This window comes from Asparagus officinalis, chromosome 7, assembly GCF_001876935.1.
Source record: "Asparagus officinalis chromosome 7, Aspof.V1, whole genome shotgun sequence".
Taxonomy (NCBI): domain Eukaryota; kingdom Viridiplantae; phylum Streptophyta; class Magnoliopsida; order Asparagales; family Asparagaceae; genus Asparagus; species Asparagus officinalis.
This window is the reverse complement of record NC_033800.1, coordinates 139,470,765-139,486,560: the sequence shown is the minus strand read 5'-3', so window position 1 is coordinate 139,486,560 and position 15,796 is coordinate 139,470,765. Positions and strand designations below refer to the sequence as shown.

At 38.9% G+C, this 15,796-nt stretch overlaps 1 protein-coding gene across 1 annotated transcript; it reads left to right on the top strand.

The window, feature by feature from the left end:
- LOC109847865 (uncharacterized mitochondrial protein AtMg00810-like) lies at positions 6,276–7,172 on the top strand. Its single transcript, XM_020417100.1, has one exon. The coding sequence runs from the start codon at positions 6,276–6,278 to the stop codon at positions 7,170–7,172; it is 897 nt and encodes a 298-aa protein (XP_020272689.1).

Genomic DNA, 15,796 nt, shown 5'->3' with positions numbered 1-15,796 from the left:
TGTATTCATTGCGGTATTCATTACAACTTTAGTCGTTACAACAAAATCAAAAAGATTGTCTTTTTATAAGACTTTTACACAATGAAAACAAAAGTTTACAACTCTCGTCAAAACAAACGCAGAGGACGTTTATCACCCGCTGCTTTGCGTGGGATCTTTGCCTGTGCCGGGGTTTATCCGTGGACCGCCTTAGATCTGGATCCGGTTGATGGAAAATTCGGCAGAACTTCGCCTTCGCCGAGGAAGTATTTGATTTAAAGCACTGAAATCGACCAAGCGAAATCAGGGCTCTTCTCGAGATTAAGACCAAGCCTAATCTCAAGGGACGGACGGGAACGGGCGTCGGATCTATCGAACTCTCCTTTTTTATGCCGAAGAACTCGCCAAGATCTGTCAACCCCCGCTGAAATTTATGCTCCTTTGACTCCACAATCCGGCAGCACCTCCTTGTCTTGATAATCAATCGCCCCTCAGAAATGAGCACCCGAGCTCGTATTTATAAGCTTCAGAAGCGGTTATTTGGATGAGAAGAAGTGATTTGGCTCTATCTTTAGTTAATAACTGATTAACCATGCTAGGGGATGATATCAAGTCAGTTTGGATGCTCAGGAACGACCAAATCCCGAGAAAAACCGTCAAAAACCGAACTTGGGTCGAAACAGCGCGCGCAGGAAAAATCCGACTCGCGATTACTGTAGCGCGGGTCGGAAAATTCCGACCCGCGGTTACTGTAGCGCGGGTCGGAAAATTCCGACCCGCGGTTACTGTAGCGCGGGTCGGAAAATTCCGACCCGCTGTTACTGTAGCATGGGTCGGAAAATTCCGACCCGCGGTTACCGTAGCGCTCCGACCCGCGGTTACTGTAGCGCGGGTCGGAAAATTCCGACCCGCGGTTACTGTAGCGCGGGTCAGTTTGAGATATCTGCGGTATTTTGGTCATAACTCTTTCGTACGACCTCCGATTAGGCTGATTCAAGATGCGTTGGAAAGATGAAGAAGAGTTCTACAACTTTTATGTTTTGAGATTTTCCAGATTCAAATCGCAGCATAGTCAAAACTTCACTTCTTTGTGCGGTGAAATCACTGTAGCAAATTCCGACCCATGGTTACTGTAGCGAATTCCGACCCGCTACTGTAGCGAATTCCAACCCGCTACTGTAGCATAATCCCGACTCGCTACTGTAGCAGAATTTCCGACCCGCTACTGTAGCAGAATTTCGACTCGTGGGTACTGTAGCAAAATTCCGGCCCACGGGTACTGTAACAGCCTTAACTCACTCATCCGACCTCGGAATGAGGCGATTCAAGATGCGTTGGAAAGCCAACGAGGAGATCTACAAGATCCCATAATTGAATCATATGTGGAATAAATAGGACACGAGGGGTGCTCCACCTTTTGTAAATAACATGGGGCTCCCGATCAGCTCTCGTTTCCGTTATTCCGAAGTTCCGTTGCTTCGTATGACCCGTCGACTCACTTCATGTGTTTGTCATTGTCAAACGAGCTCCTACGACTCTAATAGCGATGTTTATCATCTTCTCTCTGTCTCGAGTCGTGTACGGACACCCATAGGTATTTTTGTTGCTACGTCGCTGAATACGTAGACTCGGTCATTTTTACGGGAACGAACCACCCAGCAACGCGGGCTAAGCGTTGACTTATCCCTACTTAGGCTTCGGGATAAAATTCCCCAGACTGGATTCTGGTGTCTTTTTCAATCGGTGAAAGACTAAACCGGCAACGCGTGTTAGGTGTTGACTTATCCCTACTCAGGATTCGGGATAAAATTCCCCATGCATAAAAGACATGGATTTTTGTTGCTACGATGCTGAATACGTAGACTCGGTCGTTTTTACGGGAACGAACCACCCAGCAACGCGGGTTAAGCGTTGACTTATCCCTACTTAGGCTTCGGGATAAAATACCCCAGACTAGATTCTGGTGTCTTTTCAATCGGTGAAAGACTAAACCGGCAACGCGTGTTAGGCGTAGGCTTATCTCTATTTAGGAGTTGAGATAAAATTCCCCGTGCACAAAGTGCACGGATTGGAAGTTGGGAATTGTGTCTTTTCTCAGGGTAAAGACGGACTGGAAAATGGAAGAGGAAGAATTACCCTAACTTTTATAGGATTGGTTGCTTGATCCAAGAAAAGAGTTCCTCATTTATTGAGGAGAAATTCCAATTTCGACCCTAACTTTTATAGGTTTGGCTGAAAAGGAAGAGATGGAAGTCTTTCGTTTATCGAAAGGGATGACTCGATCTTAGTCCTAACTATCTGCAGATTTAACTAAGTGAAGTCGGAGACAATCCTAGCTTTTATAGGTTTGATTGTTCAAATTGAAAGTGGACCTCTCGTTCATTGGAGGAATCGAGAGGGGATTTTGATTGTGGTCCTAACTGTAGGAAGGTTTGACCAGGTAGACGGTGGGAGTGGGAGTACAAATCACAGTAGGAGTGTTGACTTATACAAATCACTCAGAGGGGGTTCCTGATGTTAAGTGACAAATACTTAACACGGAGGGGTTTAATAATCATCAATGATTAGGATATTAAAATTCCAAGTACTACGTTCGGACTTAACAATAGGAATGTTGAGTGCACAAACGCATTGGAAGTTTGAGTGGATTCAACTGAAAGGAATTTTTGGTGGTCCCACCGTCAATTAGTCTGATCGGTGGGGGACTTTGTGGTGGAAGACTGTGAGTTTTCAAACACCAATGGGAATTTTGTGAGGAAAGATTGATCCAACGAAGTGATCGAATCTCGTCTCAACAAAAGAGTGTTCGGAAATCACGGTGGGTTTAGTGTTTATCACTTTGTTTGTAATGATCGGGTTATCCCTAAAAAAATTACATATAGTATTCTTCCGGGAACTTCCCGTTACATGAATCATCCACCCCCAGCTTCTTCGCGAAACTGGGTTTATCATTGCATTCGGTTACATGATCGGGTTATCCTTAAGAATATTACATATAAAAATTCTCCTGGAACTTACCGTCAATGGTAGGAAACAGTTTAGACTCATATGCCAATTGGAGTATCAGGAAGCAGTTTAACCTCTTATACCGGTCGGAGGATTAAGAAGCAGTTTATACTCTTATACTTGTCGGAGTGTTGAGAAGCAGTTTATACTCGTGTACTCTTCGGAAAGTTAATGTATTCATTGCGGTATTCATTACAACTTCGGTCGTTACAATGAAAACAAAAAAGATAATCTTTTTATAAGATCTTTACACAATGAAAACAAAAGTTACAACTCTCGTCAAAACAAACGCAGAGATCGTTTATCGGTCTTCTGCTTGCGTGGGATCTATGCCTGTGCCGGGGTTTATCCGTGGACCGCCTTAGATCTGGATCCGGTTGATGGAAAATTCGGCAGAGCTTCGTCTTCGCCGAGGAAGTATTTGATTTGAAGCGCTGAAATCGACCAAGCGAAATCAGGGCTCTTCTCGAGATTAAGACCAAGCCTAATCTCAAGGGACGGACGGGAACGGGCGTCGGATCTCTCGAACTCTCCTTCTTTATGCCGAAGAACCCGCCAAGATCTGTCAACCCCCGCAGAAATTCGTGCTCCTTTGACTCCACAATCCGGCAGCACCTCCTTGTCTTGATAATCAATCGCCCCTCAGAAATGAGCACCCGAGCTCGTATTTATAAGCTTCAGAAGCGGTTATTTGGATGAGAAGAAGTGATTTGGCTCTATCTTCAGTTAACAACAGCCTAACCACGTTTGGGGATGATATCAAATTAGTTAGAAACCCCTGGAACAGATAAAACCTGCGAAAACAGCATCAAAACCGTCAAAACGTATTTCGGGATCCGTACTGCGCTTCGGGTCGGAAAATTCCGACCCGCGGTTACTATAGCGCGGGTCAGTTTGAGATATCTGTGGTATTTTGGTCATAACTCTTTCGTACGACCTCCGATTAGGCTGATTCAAGATGCGTTGGAAAGATGAAGAAGAGATCTACAAGTTTTATGTTTTGCGATTTTCCAGATTCAAATCGCAGCATAGTCAAAACTGCACTTCTTTGTGCGGTCAAATCACTGTAGCAAATTCCGACCCGTGGTTACTGTAGCAAATCCCGACCCGCTACTGTAGCATAATTCCGACTCGCTACTGTAGCAGAATTTCCGACCCGCTACTGTAGCAGAATTTCGACCTGCTACTGTAGCAGAATTTCGACTCGTGGGTACTGTAGCAAAATTCCGACTCACGGGTACTGTAACAGCCTTAACTCACTCATCCGACCTCGGAATGAGGCGATTCAAGATGCGTTGGAAAGCCAACGAGGAGATCTACAGGCTCCCATAATTGAATCATATGTGAAATAAATAGGACACGAGGGGTGCTCCGCCTTTTGTAAATGACGTGGGGCTCCCGATCAGCTCTCGTTTCCGTTATTCCGAAGTTCCGTTGCTTCGTATGACCCGTCGACTCACTTCATGTGTTTGTCATTGTCAAACGAGCTCATGCGACTCTAATAGCGATGTTTATCATCTTCTCTCTGTCTCGAGTCGTGTACGGACACCCATAGGTATTTTTAGACGCCTACAGTGAAAATATTGTATTCTAGTTTATAGACTTAACAATCATAATATACATCTTCTATTAAGTCTATAAAATCAGTTTATGAAGTTTCAAAACATGGTATAGTCAAAATGTTAAAACAAGTATGTTTACATTTTCATGTTTTGAACTTTTTTGTAAAATGAAGAGATTTCTCATTTGGGAGGTGATTTTTGAAAACTAGTTTTTGTAGCATGTGTATTATCATGTTTACAATCATTTTCTAAAGTTTTATATTTTCTGAATTAGTTTGCTATTTTTAAAAGCAGTTTAAAATTAGATTTTTTGTTTCGATCAGGCTGAAAACCTGTTATCAGTCGACTGGTCAGTCGACTAATAAAATCAGTTAACCGATCAGTCGACTAAAGAAAGTGCCTGTAATTCAAAAAAGTTTCTATTTTGTTTTGGTCGACTGACCAGTCGACTGATAAGTTCATCAGTCGACTGATAAGGTTCGTCAGTCGACTGATGAGCTGGAAAACGCCTCCAACGGTCAGCTCATCAGTCGACTGATGCATCCCGTCAGTCGACTGACCAGCTCCAACGGTTATATTTCCAGCCTTTGTTATTTTATTATTTTTGCTAGTTTTTCTTGCGTTTTGTGCCTTGGTTTTTCTTCATATATAAACCCCTAATGTTCTCATCAGAATGAAGTTTTTTGAAAGAGGGTTTTTAACAAGAGTTTTAAGTGTTTAAAAGCTTGTTTCTCAAAGTTTAAGTTTGGTGTTTGAGTTTACATAGAGGAGACTTGCATTTTCAATTGAGGAATTCATCCTCAATCTTCATCAACCTCTTTGTGTTTATAGAGAAGTTTTTCTAACTCTATTCTCTAGCAATTCGTTTTTAATTTTTTATTATCATTTATTGCTAGTTTGTTAATTTAGTTAGATTTTGTTTATCCTCATTTTATCACACACACCCTATTTGAGCTTGTAGCATTTCATACATCATATAATAGGTTGTGGGATTGTAATTTGTGAGATTGAGCTTACATTGAGTTATCACCCACTGTAGAGAACATTTTATTGTTGTTGAGCCTAATTGTGAGATACATTTTGTAATACACTTATACACCAAGAGAAGTGTATGATGAGAAACGGGATCGTCCCAAGAGGAATGAGGTAGGTGGTAATGCCTAGAGGTAGGTTATAATTCCTAACACTTGAGGGAGACACTGGCTAGAGACCAACACTTAGAGGGTGTAAAGTGTGATTGCAAGAGTGTGAATTGTAAAGTTTTTGGTAAACTAGAAAACCGTAGTGTGATGTGTAAATGTTATTCGGGTGAGTGTGGAAAACCCGATTGTGATAGTGGATTTCTCCCCGGGAGTAGGGAGCGGAGACGTAGGACGGAAGGTCCGAACTCCGTGATCATCTTTGTGTGTTAGAGTTTGCATTGGCGTATCATTCGTGTCTATTGCTTAGTCTTTTTTATTCGCCTTTGCTCATTGTTTATATTGCCCTATCACATTTATTTTTGCTTATCCTTACATATGTCTCATTGTGTATCTCATTGTTAGGATATTGCACTTTGTTTATATTGCTTATTCTTGCTCATATCACTTTGTATATCTATCTTGCAAGAATAATTTGTTAATAAGTTTTAATCGGCATTAATATCTAATAAGATTAGCAATAACCCTCTTCACCCCCCTCTAGGGTACTTTCACCTTGTTCATTCTCAATGATAATGGCATAACAATCATGTTACTTGTCTACATTGACGACATCATCATTACAGGTAACAATGCAGCATTAGTTCAGGACTTCATCTCGGTGCTCGCACGTTGCTTCTCGCTCAAAGACCTCGGACCACTTGAATATTTCCTTGGAGTTGAAGTTGTTTCTTGCCTTCAAGGTCTTCTCCTCTCACAACGAAGATATATTACAGACTTGCTGGCTCGAACAAAGATGATCGATGCTCGCACTTTCACAACTCCACTTGCCACCTCATATGTCCTTACACTTCACTCGTGTACAACCCTTACTGACCCAACTGAGTTCCGAGCTATAGTTGGGAGTCTTCAGTATTTCTCCCTTACTCGTCCGAATATTGTCTATGTAGTCAACAAACTTCCACAATACATGCATCGCCTGACTACAGACCATTGGATCGCCACCAAACGACTTCTTAGATATCTATGTGGCACCATTGATTACGGCATCATGTTACATCGTCAATCACCTCTCGCTCTCCATGTCTACTCAGATCCTGACTGGGCGGTTAACAAAGACGACTTCACATCCACCAGTACCTACATTGTATATCTTGACCGAAACCTGATATCCTGGAGTTCGAAGAAACAACGAACAGTGGCTCGCTCATCGACGAAAGCCGAGTACCGATTGTTCGCTTCGACGGCTGCCGAGTTGAGATGGATCACATCTCTTCTCGGCGAACTTGGGCTCACATTATCACAACAGCCGGTAATCTACTGTGATAATGTGGATGCAATAAATCTTTGCTCTAATCTAGTCTTCCATTCTCGAATGAAACATGTTGCTCTCGACTTTCACTTCATTCGACAACAAGTCCAAGCAGACATCTTAAGAGTCACTCATGTCTTTTCCACAGACCAACGAGCTGATGCACTCACCTAACCACTACCCCGCACGCGTTTTCATAACTTGCTGAAGTTTGGTCTCTCCTCAAGGAGCTCCAACTTGCGGGAGCATATTAAGGAATTGCAACCAGACCAGACTAGACCAGGCCAGACCAGACGAGTCCAGACGAGACGATACCCATTGTGTTGATACGAAAGGTGGTCTTAGTCTACACGTCCTACGGAGTCAGTCGACACGCTCTAACGACACCAAACCAGACGAGACAAGACGAGATGAGACGAGACGAGACGAGTCGACACCCTTTGAGTCGACACGAAAGGCGGTGTCAGTCGACACGTCTGAGACGAGACGAGACGAGTCGACACCCTTTGAGTCGACACGAAAGGCGGTGTCAGTCGACACGTCCGGCGGTGTCAGTCGACACCGCCCTGTGATTCTTTCCTTTTGTATGATGTTTTGTTAATATCTCGACAGCTCACTTATCCCTTTTAGTTTCAACAATTATATAACTAATTAGGTAGTTTTAGATTTTATGTAACTAATTGATTCTCTTGTAATCCTATAACTAATTAGGTAGTTTTAGATTTTATGTAACTAATTGATTCTCTTGTAATCCTATAAATATCTCCTAATATCAATGAAAAAGTCTTGTAATCCTATAAATATCTCCTAATATCAATGAAAAAGGCTATGCCATTATTCAGCAATTTCAATACTTTTTCAGAGAAAGCATCATGTGGATCAAATCAATGATATTAAATATGCACTACATGCATGTTAGCCCTTTGTTCTTTAGACTTCATGATTTGTGTATAAATCTGAGGATTGGTATCCATTTCTTGACATATTAAACGCCATGGACCAGACTCAGTAGATACTTTTTCTCCAAAATAGTACTTGCACAGGGTCATTATGAGGGGAACGTATCAAATGATCCGATACCATCATGTTAAATGTGCACTAAATGGATGTTATTGTGCCATATAAATAAAAAAGTGTTTATTACATTCAACTGGCTGACACGTGTCTTAAGCAGACTACATTCCAAGTTGACCTAGACAGGCCGAGACAACATGCGTCATTTCTCGCCAGGGTGAGACGAGAGTCCCTTCTTGTCAGGCCGAGACGAGACGTCCCTTCTTTCCAGGACAAGACGAAAGGCGTCCTTTCTCGAACCCTTCACTGACAGCCAATCACTATCACATTAAATACACGATCGAAGTTATTATTACAACCCCATTGAAAGTCTTAATGACTCATCAGACCACGTCAACATCTGGGACCCTCTATCATCACCGTATTAATCACAAGGACGACTCATGCCACCCACAGCCGACACCTATAAAGTATCAGCCGAATAAATTGATTGCTTAGACTAAGCCAATGTTACATAAATACCCTCGTCAATTGGGTATAAATAGGTACATCACCCACTGACCAAAGGACTCCCTTCCTATCCAGGGACCACCATCAAAGGAGACCGAGGGACTCTGAGCTCCTCAAAATTAGCCCTGAATCCCGCTGTTACGCATCAATGTATCAACAGATGTCAACCCTTAGAGCATTGAACATCAACATTTGTGAATGTATCTGATGGTTGGCATTCTTTTGATGCATAGTTAATATCATGATTAGATCAACAAGATGCTTTCTCCATTATATTTCATATATTTGTCTTTTTGGGATAAAATATAAGTCTTTATCTCATTTATTTTGCGTTAAATTATGTGGCCGACAATGTGAGTGTGGGGCTCTTAATTTATTTTATGGTTATTTTTCTTTAGTTTTGGTAGAATGAGACGAGAAAAATGGCAGCTTTAGGCGAATGCTTAAGTTCACGTTACAACTTCACTAGTTTCTGAATTTTGAGCTAGTTACAATTCTAGATTCTAGAGCAAGTGCTAGTAACTTGAAGTCTATTTCTATATGCAATCAATCACAGTCTACACTCATAGTCATGCGTAAGAAAAGAGTTTTTCCCCTCTCATGAAAATAACTTAAAGCTTTGAACTTAGCATAGTATTTGCTACAAATGAAAGTCACCTTCCAGGTGCTGCCATTTATTATAGTGATTAGCAGAGAGATTTTGCAAGCTGGGAGAAGAAACAGTTGTGACTTGATTTTTCTTTCCTTCATGTTTTCATCTAAAAACAGTGATGTATTAGCGTGTTTAAAAAAAAAAAAAAGAAACAGAGCAAGGTGCCTTGTTCAAATCATTACCAAAAATAAAGCAGATCTTAGATAAGCCATAAATTAATGTAAACAATGTATCAACCAGTTCATACTTGCGAATAGGGAGAGGACCAATTGTCGTCACGTATTATTTGAATTATAGATTGTTGATGCTATGTTTCATCAACCGTAGCAAACCCAACGATATAAGAAACAATGACAAAAAGTGTATCTACTGCTCAATGCGGGTTAGGGAGATTTTATGGTTTTAGTGAAGGCATAAATTGAAATTTGTACAAATTTTATTTCGTTGTAATCAAAACATTTTCTAAGACTACGAGTGATACAAAACATGAAAGACCATTATTTGGCATTTCACACAGGTTGTTAGAAGTTCCCTTTCTGCAATTAGTTTTTGCTATTATACCAAAAAATATTGTTGTTGGGTTGTTATCTAAAGAAATCATACATCAATCATACTTTAATTTGAGACCCGAATTCGTGCTCTATTTAAATAATTATTCTAAGGCAAAAAAAAAAGAAAGTTGGAAGATCTCTGAATATTGCAATCGACAGCAAGTTGATGTAGGGACGCGAGGATTCAAATCATACAATCAGAAACTTCATGGCGGTGCTCTGCATTAATAAATACTCTGTTTCTCATGCTCATGTGTTTGTATCCGACCACATTAATTGATGGAGATTTTCACTTGCTTTATTCACTAGAAGATGGGAGTGATTGTAAATGATTATTTAAACAAATAATTAATAGTTATGATCTTGAATACCTTCCCTTAATTGCCCACATAACAGTTTTTGTTCTTTAAATTTATTTTCTTGTTCTTTATTAGTTCGTTCTTAAATTTGGATTCCCCTATTATCTAACTTCAATTTTATAGAAAACAAAACTTCATAAGTCGAATTTATGGTCTTTAACAATTATGAGATTTAGCATGGGGACAAACAGATGAACAATAGTACAAACACGCTCTTCACTAAGTATAAATTTTATCAGAACACTTATATATTCATCGTATTCTTTACTGAGTATAAATTTTATCAGACTTTCTCAGCTAATCATGGAAAAATAGGAGGCAATTTGCAATTTTTGATTGTTCTCTTTATTATCCAAACTGCCAAAAAAGAAAATAAAACTTGTATTCTTTATCCACCAAAAAATAAGTTATAGAGCATATTTTGTTTTTCAAGAGCCAAAATTTGACAAGTCTTTTACCGCGATTCTATCAAATTTGACTTGCAGCAGATAAATGTTAGGATTTTTAGATCTCGTAAAAATCCCGAAAACCACCAAACACAGCAAATAGAATCACACAATATTTAATGTGTAAAACCTTCAATAGGGAAAAACATAGATCGAAAACAATCTACTATCGCTTCTAAATCACAACTTTTTACATGGATAAAGACTGCAAACTCTCTCTCTCTCTCTCTCTCTCTCAATACTCTTGAACCTGGTTATACCCTTTATTAAACCTTGATTATAATAATATTGTCTCTCTCCTTCTCTCTTTTTAAAACCTTAGAATATGACACATTCTCTAAAGACACTCCTGAATTGTCACCAAGTTAACTTGGCCTTTAAGAAAATTACTAGGACTAAACCTAGCCTTCATATCCATATCTAACTTAGAGTTTGAATCGATATCCAACAATAAAGACGAGGTTTACTTCGTGAACTAAAACCATTCATCCATTTATAAGTATCAAAACCATTCATAGTTAGTACAATTCAGTAATGCTTCAAATCCTCGTATGTAAACTTTGGATATTCAAAATAAAGGTTTGAGATATGACTTTATAAGGAAATTAAAGAAGTCATTCTGAATTTCTTCATGGATTATCGAATTTCGATTTCTTTACCGTAAAATAGTTTCATTAAACTGTACAGAAAAAAAGCTATTCAATATATTCTTATTTGAGTTTTGGTAATATATAAGAAATTGTATAAGATGATATCAGAAAGATAGAAGTTCAAATCCCAATTTTAGATACTTGATAGTATTTTTTTTTCCATAGAAACCATCTTTACATGAGGTGATTGTATGAAAATCACCTTCAAAGTTCAAACATATAGAAACCTTAAAGAGTGTTTTGCTTATAATCAATCATCTTGACCTAATGTCTAATGAATTATCAACAAAAATTCTTAAAATATCTTTAAAAACATACATGTCAACCATTAGGTTTGGTTAAGAAAGCATGTCATGTGCTTGACATGTGTATATTTTAAGGATATTTGAAAATTTTTGTCAATGCAGCTTTATCAGAAAATAGACTAAGGTGGTTGATTGAGATCATAATCTCTTTTAATTAAAGGTGGTTTTTATATAAATTGAACTTTAAAGATGATTTCTTTTAATCACCATGTCTAAATTGATCTAGGACCTGTTTTATCTTAACCCAGCTCGAAATGTTTCATGGGCGATCTACCTAAAAGAACAAAGTTTAGGACCAAAATTTGGCTGAAAATTTTGGAGCAGTTCTAGACTGGTTTTTTCCAAACACAAAGCAATCGGAAATTGGGTGAGACAGTGACCAGAGTAAGGGCTGAAGTTTTGTTTGGCAAAAATTGAACTATATATGACTTATGACAAAGGTAAATAAAAAATTATTGAAGAAAATAATATCTTAGCACATTGAAATTAACTTTCTCAAACACTACAACAATAAACATAGTTAGGTGGCGCACTCGATAGGCTCAAAAATAGTAACTAACAAATCCATTAAACAGTAAGCCACCGACACCGAGATCCTCCCCGCAAGCATATGCACAGAATAATAATAACAATAAAATAAAATAAAAAATAAAATCAACAAAACAACACCAAAGACAACAAAGCAATAATCTCTGCATCACCTAAGTACTCACCCCACTTGATTCATTATGGGACCCCCAGATTTACGTACACTCTTGGACAAAAGATCAGAGTATTATATGTTAGATGATGATATAGTAATAGTCATAGGGTGAAGCGCTGTGCGCTTCTGATTTTAAATAACTAAATACGGAAAACAAATAAACAATATAATCAATAGCGCAGGTACCTAATGACCGAGGTAGGTGTTACTTGGGTTTTAAAGATTGATTTGTATCTTACTGATTATTAGTGGAATCGTGACCTGATTATATTTTGAGGATGCAAGTAATCACAATGTTGGGGGATTCGAAACAATCAATCGAACTCGTGCCCTTCCGTACCTTGTGCTAAGAGTTTAGCAAGTAGGAAAATCATCACAAATAAAAAAAAATTACAGAAAAGAACACACCAGATTTAATGAGGTTCGGCAACGTGCCTACGTCCTCGGGAGCCACACCACACAATTCTTTGATTAATTAAAGAAGATTATAATGTCCACAAATAGGTTTTTATCTCTCTGAGATCTCTCAGAAAGAATCCTCTCAAAACCCTCGTTTTCACGTGTTATTTTAACCCTAAAAACGTATTAGGTATATATAGTATCCCAACCCAAAACAGAATACCAAACAATTTAGAAAACTACAAAAACGCCTTTCGGTTGACCGGACCATGTGTTTCGGTCGACCGGCCAGAACGCAGTTTTCTTACAGGGTCTGGTGCACGTTTTTGGTCGACCAGAGTCCTCGTGTCAGTCGACCGGACAGAACGTTCATTTCCTACAGGGTTTTTCGGTCGATCGGACTATTCTTGTCGGTCGCCCGACCAGAGCGAGCTTCTCACGCTTGTTTTTTGCAGGCGTCGCGATCGACCGGATCTCCTCCGTTGGTCGATTGAACTGGGGTTTTCTAGTTTTCTTCGTTGATCTGATTCCAGGTTTGGTCTACACTCTCAAGACTAACAATTTCCCACTTGGAGATCAAACTGTCATCAGCGAGCTCTCCCATATTCCTACCATCTTCGCAAGTATCTTCTCCTCCCCGAAAAAAATCCATTCTTCAATCATCATCATCTCGGCGTTCCTGTCGATCCTCCTAGTGTGGCTCCGTCTTTGATTCCTACGTGTGAAGGCTAACTAAAGTTACGCTCAACTCCAGTTTGTCAATAGTCACTGCTTTCGTCAACATATTCGCAGGATTTTAGCTCCTCAAAATCTTCTCCAATCATAACTTACCGTACTCAATCTGTAAGCGTATAAAGTAGTAACGTACGTCAATGTGCTTCATTCTGACATGATATACTGGATTCTTGGTAAAATGTATAGCACTCTGGCTATCACAATAAAGAACATCGTTCCCCTGCTTCAAACCCAGCTCTTCCAGGCACCCGATCAACCAAACTATCTCCTTGCTGACTTCAGTTACTGCGACATACTCTGCCTCAGTCGTGGACAATGTTACAATATTTTGCAGACGTGAGACTCAGGTCACTGCTGTCGACGCCAAGGTATAAACATACCCAATGGTACTTCGCCTCGTATCATGATCACCGGTGAAATCTGTATCCACGTATCCCCAAAGTACCAACTCATTCCTCCTGAAATACAATGGCATACCCGTAGTCCCTCTCAAGTAACGTAATATCCACTTTACGGTCTCCTAATACTGCTTCCATGGATTGCTTGCAAACCTGCTCACAACTCTCATTGCATGGGCGATATCTGATCTCGTGCAAACCATCGCGTACATAAAACTACCAATGGCTGATGAATATGACACCTTGCTCATATGCTCCTTCTCCGCATCTGTCTTGGGTGATTGCTCCTCAGATAACTTGAACTGACTTCCAAGAGGTGTGCCAACGGGCTTAACATTCTCTATGTTGAACCTCTGAAGTACCTTCTCGATGTGTTCAGCTTGACTCAACTTTAACGTTCCTTCAGTTTCATCTCTACTGATTCGTATCTCAAGAATTTGTTGGACCCTAGAGGGGGGTGATTAGGGTCTTATGCTAATCTAATCCGATTATACGCCAATTAAAATTAATTAACAAGATATCCTAGCAAGTATGAAATACAACAATATATATGAACTAGGATAAGTAATATGAACAACAAGATATATCCTAACAAAGAGATATAGGCAATGTATGTGCAATGATATATAAACTAACACAAAGGTGATATAATTAAACTACAAATGTGATAGTGCAAAATAAACAATGCAAACACACAATATGATCACGGAGTTCGGACCTTCCGTCCTACGTCTCCGCTCCCCACTCTCACCACACACTCCTCTCGGTGTACAAGTGTATTACAAAGTGAATCTTACAATAAGGCTCAATACAATAAATGTTTGTTCTCTACTATGGATGAGAACACAATGAAAGCTCACACTCAATTGTCACAACTCTCACCAACCCAAAAATATTATGAATGCAAATACAATAAGCTCAATTGGGTGTGTGTAACAATGAGATAAAATCAAATCTAACTCAAATAGCAAACTAGCAATAATAAGAATATGAAAATTAATAATAAAATTGCTAGAGAAAAGAGTTAGAAAACTTCTCAATAGATCAAGAGGTAGAAGGAGAATAGTTGGATGCCCAAACACCAATAGATGATCTCCTCAAGCTCTTGTGAAATTGATTTCTCAAACTCAAACTTCCAAATGCTTAAAAGCTTCTTAAACACACTTAAACCAAACTAAAACCCTTGTTAAAACTCTTTTAAACTTGGTTAAAAAAACTCTCTTGGATACTAAGATAGAAGGGGGTTTGGGGGTTTATATAGGAAGAGGAAACAACAGCAAAAACCCCAAACAGATGACAAAAAAAACCCCAGCCAACGGTAATAAAAATAGTCGTTGGACATACGACGGTCGACCGGGAAAACTTGCGGTCGACCGCGAGCAAGGTCAGGAACGGAGACTTTTTTCAGAGAGTTCGTCGGTCGACCGCACTGTAGCGCGGTCGACCGATGGTACTGTAGTACTATATATCCATCTCTGTAAAATCAATTAAAAATAATAAATCAACTCCAAAAATTATGAAATTTTGAGATAAGGTTTTAGACATGTATAAGAACATGTTAGAGAAATAATTTCTGAAAAAGAATTTCCCAGTTGAGAGAAATAAATGTTTGAACATAGAAATACAGTTTCTGAAAATCTGCTGACATACACGATTTTGTAAAATCAATTGGGCACAGTAAATAAACTCCAAAAATAGTAAAATTTTGAAAAAAGTTTATAAACATGTAGATAAACATGTCAAAGAAATAATTTCTTGAATATCACTTCCCATTTATGAAAACTCATCTGTTTTGTAAAACATGCACGAACATGTGCACGAACAAAAATATGATTTTGTAAATTCCATTAAACATACATGTGCACGAACAAAAATATGATTTTGTAAATTCCATTAAACATAACAAATCAATTCCAAACTTGATAAAACTTTACAAAATATTTATAAACATGAAAACAAACATGTTACAAAAATAAATTTTTAATTTTCATTTCTCAATTGTGAAAACTCATTATTTTGTAAAAACATGCATGAATATGAATTTGTTAAGAACATGTTTTTAACAAATAGGGTTTA